Below are 6,292 nucleotides of genomic sequence, written 5' to 3' on the forward strand. Positions count from 1 at the left end.
AGGCGTCTGTCTCGCCCTAGCAGCACCTGTCCCTCAACATACGCTCATCATATTCTGTGATATGATTTACTCTGAGGTGTTTGACAATGTTAGTGGTGTGGCTACAACACCTCCCTTTTTTGCCACATGTATCGCAAACCATCTCAGCTGTTTGTGGAGGTAAAATACGTCCGCACATGACTCCAATTACGCTCAGCCATTGTTGTGAGTGCGCACGCCAAGGGGCTGCGAGACATTTATGCAGCCGTATTTCGCACATGACTATGAAAGGCGGAAGAGGGAGTAGTTCCTTCGAATGTAGACAATCTGAATGATATAGTTACTTTCCACTGTGTTCATGTTAATGGTAAACTACAAATTTACCCTAAATTACTAAAATATCGATATTTTAATGTGAGAATCGATTCTAGAACATAAATGACTGGTATCGGAGGAATCGATCCACACATCACTACTGATAATGTGAATGGCTTTGCTCACAAATAAACAAAATATGCAATATTTAGCCCTGAGTTATCTAAAACAACAACAACAAAAAAATAACATTATTTTATCATTTTTTGGCAGCACGGTGGCACGGTGGTTAGCACTGTTGCCGCACAACAGTGTTTGCGTGGGTTCCCTCCGGGTACTCCGGCTTCCTCCCACCGTCTGAAGACATGCATCTTGTGGGGATAGGTTAATTGGATAATCCAAATTGTCACTAGGTGTGAATGTGCAAATGAAAGTGAGTGCGAATGGTTGTCTGTCCCTGTGTGTTGGCCCTGCGACAGACTGGCGACCTGTTTAGGGTGTACCCCGCCTCTCGCCCTATGACAGCTGGGATAGGCTCCAGCGCCCCCCGCCACCCTGAAAAGGATAAGTGGAAGCGAATGGATGGATGGATTATCAATGTTTATTATAATAAGTATGTAATTAGAATTACATTTCAATTTTGCTCTTACACGATTTATACAATTTTTAAGTAGACAACAGCTTCAGAATGCACAAAGAAGACATATTCCTGTATAATTTGTTTAGAGAAACATACCATCACACTCCAAAATATTAAAAAAAAAAGATTTTTAAACTTCATTAGAAATATTCACATGAATAATTTTCTTCATATCGACCTGAGCATCATAACTACATTAAGTAAATATGAATGGGTGTTAATAAAGATTTTTGGCATCTGTTGGTAATTTGTAATAATGAACTACACCAACCACCCACAAGAGCAAATCATGACAACAGGAAGGAGATAATGAGGACAGCAAAAAAAATCAATAAGGAAACTGAGAAATCAGGTGAACTTCCTGTTAAAAGTGTTGCAACAGATGGTGTTTCATCAATAATCTCCTTTAAGAATGACCCAAATCTTGAGATTTTGGTAAAGACATCAACATCTCCATGGCTCAGTCTACTTTCACAGACTGTTACAACAGCAACCTGGAACCATGATGACTCTGACTTGCACAGCAATGGGCTGCCCTGACCTCCCTGTGGATATAAAACAGGATTCATGATCAGTGATCAACAAACACCAAGCCTGAAAGTATCAGTCCAAGCACATTTAGGATACAATTATAAATATTGTTTTTACCTCTTGAAGGTCCATGGTGTGAGTACAAATTTGATCTGAATCAAAAAGATTGCCACAACTTGCAACTTGAGTTTTCATGTTTTGAAGAACAGCACCTGTAGGAGTCATATTTGCAAATGCAACCAAAGATATTCAGACACTGCAATTATTTAAAACAGCAAACCCTTACCTCTGCTGTTGTTCTTGTTTTCCCAGCCTGTCACCAAACACTGACTACCAATGGGGAAAGACTTTGAATCACTAATGTCCAAACACACAGGCTGGATATAATTGTTGAAACTGACTGATTCAAACAGCTCCAATAGTGCAATATTGGAGCCAGTCATTTTGCTCACTGTAATGTTCAAAACACCCAAAGATGTCTCAAACTCTTCAGAACCATTTATGAGTCTAAGACCAAGAAACACATTCCATTCACTGGCATTTGGACTGGTGCTGTCAGGAGGATTGAAGACACAATTAAAAGACAAATCTCAAACAGCTCATATTTTAAAATTAAAAATTATAAATGCTGTTTGTGTACTTACGTAGAGAAGCATTGTGCAGTTGTGAGTATAACATTGTCAGATATTAAGCTTCCTCCACATTTGTGTACTCCATTTTGGTGAAGACTTACCATCCAGGGCCAAGTTCCTTCGGGTACAGTGCTCTTGTCTCCTCCTGTGTGACTGTTCACGAGGGTGTTGCCACAAACTGACACTGAAAGAAGAAACAAAAAATGAAAAAAGCAAATGCTTTAGGTTCAAGGCTGGACTACTGTAATTCATTGTGATCAGGATGTCCAAAAAATCTCGGAAAAGCCTTCAGTTAATCCAAAATGCTGCAACAAGAGTACTGACAGGGATTAGAGACAGAGCATATTTCTCCTATATTTGCTTCCCTTCATTGGCTCCACCATTAAATCCAGAATTGAATTCAAAATCCTTCTCCTCACATGTAAGGTGTTGAATAATCAGGCGCTATCTTGTCTTAATGACCTTATGGTACTGTATCACAGCATTAGAGTGCTTCGTGCAGGCTTACTTGTCGTTCCTAGCCTATTTTAAAGTAGAATGAGAAGCACAGCTCTCAGCTGTGAGGCCCCTCTTCTGTTGAACCAGCTTCCAATTTGGATTTGGGAGACAGACACTATCTCTACTTTTAAGATTAGGCTTAAAACTTTTCTTTTGATAAAGCAAACACTTAGGGCTGGATCAGATGACCCTCCTCCCCTCACCCCAACCGGTCGTGTTCCTCCCTGAGTCTGTTTCTGCTCCAGGTTTCTTCCTGTTAAAAGGGAGTTTTTCCTTCCCACTGACCACAGGTCTTGCTCATAGGGGGTCATATGATTGTTGGGGTTTTCTCTATTTTCTATTATTGTAAGGTCTTCACCTTACAATATAGAGCACCTTGAAGCACCTGTTGTTGTGATTTGGTGCTGTATAATAACACTGAATTGAATTACACATACAGAAAATTTGAAAACATTATATACTTATCCATATTCATTTATTGGTACTGAAAAACTGGAACCTGAGACTTACTTGAGGGTCTTGTTAGAAGACCAGGACAGGTGTAGCTGCTGTCAGGGTCCAGCCCGCTGGAGATGAACTGCACAAATCCTGGCCTATTAGAGCGAATGCGGGACTTGATCCAGGACTGGTAACGGGACACTCTGGAGTAGACTCCTGGCAGATTGGGCTGAGCACAACCAAAACCAAAACTTACAATTCCAGACTGGACCCAAACAGAGCCCTGTTTACTCACCATTGGACCTCCGGAGTCTCCCTGTAGAGATAAAGAGGACACATCTGAGAATCTTTGAAACACCTGATTATGTAACCAAATGAGCTGATGAAGCCTACCTGACATGAGTCTTTGCCTCCTGCCAGAACACCAGCACAGATCATGTTGTCTGTGACTGTGCCCACTCCATTCAGGCAGTTACACTGTCTGTTTCCCACAACTGGCACCTCCACTTCTTGCAGCGTTTGAGGGAAGGGTAAGGCCACTGATGGGAAGAAAGATGAGGAGCTGTTTACACACAAACCAATGAACCACAGAACACATGAACACTGAAACACCAACAACAGCCTCACCTCCCTCCTTGACTGCACCCCAGCCAGTCACCCAGCTATCAGTGCCATTGTTGAACACACTGCCACTCGCTGCCAGGCACACAGGTCTGATGTAGTCAGTGAATCTGACTGGTGAGGAGAGTCTGAGCAGAGCAATGTCGTTGTTGTTGGTCATACTGTCATAGTTTGGGTGCAAAATGATTTTGACAACATTTCTGGACACCTTATTTGGATTTGCACCCCGCAGGCTCTGAAGACCAAGAGAAACCGTCCACCCAGAAGGACTTGAACTAAAGTTAAAAAAAAGAAAAAGAAAATATAGACGTTTTGATGAAAAAACAAAACAAAACATTGAACTGTAAACATTTGTATTTATGCATGAGCCAGTATTTTAACATTTATGTTGATGAAATGTTTCAGGAATGTTGGCAGTTTCGGTATTCCCATTCTGACATTTGCCTTCCTTGACAAATATTAGTCAAAGCCCAGTGTTCTGCGATACTGCAGATTTGGTATCAATCTGATATCAAATAAATACAGGGCCAATACCAATGTCAGTACGTTTAACCTATATAGGCAGCTTTCTTAGATTCAAGTTTCTTGGTGTGCACATCTCAGAAGATCTCTCCTGCTCAAAGAACACAGCATCACTGGTCAGTAAAGCCTAACAACAACTCTACTTCCCCACATACTGAGGAGTGCAAGAGCTTCAACCCCCATTATGAGCGCCTTCAACAAAGGCACTGTTAAGAGTATCCTCACCAGTTGCATTACTGTATCTAATGGCTCCTGATTGGGTCCTGCCAGAAAAAGCTATATTGAGTAGTGAGAGTAATAGAGAGGATTGTGAGTGATTCGTTTCCCTCCCTCCAGGACATCTATTGCACTCACCTCACCCAAAAACTCCTCTGCATTACAGATAACTGGTAAATGGCCTGCATTTGTATAGCGCTTTTCTAGTCCATAGGACCCCAAAGCGCTTTACACTACATTCAGTCATCCACCCATTCACACACAGGCGATAGCAAGCTACATTGTAGCCACAGCTGCCCTGGGGCGCACTGACAGAGGCGAGGCTGCCGGACACAGGCGCCACCGGGCCCTCTGACCACCACCACCAGTAGGCAAACACGGGGTTAGTATCTTGCCCAAGGATATTTGGCATGCAGCCAGGATGCAGCCTGGGATCGAACCACCGACCGTCTGATTAGTGGCTGACCTGCTCTGCCACCTGAGCTACAGCCACCCCACCCCATAACTCCACTCATCTGTCAAACAGCTTTTCCAGTTTTCTGCTATCGGGAAGGGGACTAATGAGCCTCTGCCCTGGAACCAGCAGGCTGAAAGACATCACCTTTGCTATTCACTGATTCCCCCACCCCACCTGCACTTGAACTTGTGCCCACAAACACAAAGTATCGATCGCATCGCGTTAGTATCGATTTGATATCAATGTCAGAGTTGATATCAGTACTATTGATATTTGGATCGATCTGCACACCTCTACCCTGTTCTAGCTGGATCAGTTTAGGCATAAAGATTAAACAGACGTTTGTGTTACACACCGAAAGAAGCAGTGAGCAGCAGACATCACCCACTCTTTGTTGATGAGGGAACCGCCACAAAAATGTTTACCAAATATCTGCACGCTGACCTGCCACGGCCAGTGTCCAGGTGGAGCATCTTCACCTCCTACTATCCTGCTGCTGTGTGGAGCAGTGCCACATACTGAAACAAAGATCAGCAGGATCAAACTTCAGAAGCAACATAAATCATTGTGAAATATGGAAAACATTTTTTTCCTTGTTTGTAGTTGTATCGCTGATGAAATGAATTGTAATGTCAAAAACATAGATAATTAAATGAAAAATATAACTTTTATGAATTTTTTTTTTTTTTTACTCAGAGAAACTCTTATTTTTACCTACCATCAAGCTGAGCATTTGATTCTGGAAAGAAACACAACAGGATCAGTGATGTTCAAGAGAGGAAATCCTGACTTTATATTTGCATACAGTTATGTTACATGCAAATGTTGGTCTGACTTACCTGCAGACAGGAGGCTCACCAAAGCCAATAAATGAATCCACTTCCTTAACACCATTGTGTAACTGCACAGTTCTCGCGTGTCCCTCTTTTTATACTTGTGAGCCAGCTGTCAGTGAGTGGCAAATATATAAACCGTGTGTCACGTTTATATTTGCTCCTCCCACGTGCACACCCCACAGCCAGAACACTGAAACATTTCCTTCTTCCTTTAATTTCTGGCACAAAGACTACAGAACTCCAGTGATTTGACAACTATTCGCACTGTATTCGGAAACCATTATGACTCATTCCCTTTACACCCTAAAACTAAAATTGTTTATTGTCAATTTTTTTTCCTTGTCATGAATCATTCCATACTTCATGGGTAAAAAACAGGAACATGTAATCTTTAAATGTTTGTAAAGTATTCAGACTATTTAAAAAATCACCTTAAATTAAGTCACTGATATACTAAAACTACCTGAAATCAAAGATTTATACAGATGAAGTCATGTTAATTTATTTTGTAAGATAACCAAGCCACATGGAGGTGAAGAACAAATTACAAACCATGAGACCAAAGCTGCTGTCTGCAGAGCTCTGTAGACAGCAATAATAAAACAAA

The 6,292-nt window shown here is 41.7% G+C and overlaps 1 protein-coding gene across 3 annotated transcripts; it reads right to left on the reverse strand.

Moving 5' to 3' along the window:
• Positions 1-877: 877 nt before the first annotated feature.
• On the reverse strand, positions 878-5,794 carry LOC113019276 (polyserase-2-like). 3 transcript variants are annotated; one of them, XM_026162875.2, is made up of 11 exons: positions 5,689-5,788; positions 5,568-5,588; positions 5,275-5,367; positions 3,863-3,929; positions 3,661-3,782; positions 3,427-3,572; positions 3,106-3,349; positions 2,110-2,281; positions 1,752-2,017; positions 1,583-1,677; positions 878-1,479 (listed from the first exon to the last, which is right to left on the reverse strand). In XM_026162875.2, exons 1-11 carry the CDS (start codon positions 5,741-5,743, stop codon positions 1,222-1,224), a joined length of 1,539 nt encoding a protein of 512 aa, XP_026018660.2. In that variant the 5' UTR covers positions 5,744-5,788; the 3' UTR covers positions 878-1,221. The 3 variants fall into 3 exon arrangements, with proteins under 3 accessions (XP_026018660.2, XP_026018661.2, XP_026018658.2); XM_026162876.2 differs by having other exon boundaries at positions 3,661-3,929; positions 5,294-5,367; positions 5,689-5,794; XM_026162873.2 differs by having other exon boundaries at positions 3,661-3,929; positions 5,205-5,367.
• Between the last annotated feature and the right edge of the window lie 498 nt (positions 5,795-6,292).

The sequence above is a fragment of the Astatotilapia calliptera genome, chromosome 8 (assembly GCF_964374335.1).
Source record: "Astatotilapia calliptera chromosome 8, fAstCal68.1, whole genome shotgun sequence".
Lineage (NCBI taxonomy): Eukaryota > Metazoa > Chordata > Actinopteri > Cichliformes > Cichlidae > Astatotilapia > Astatotilapia calliptera.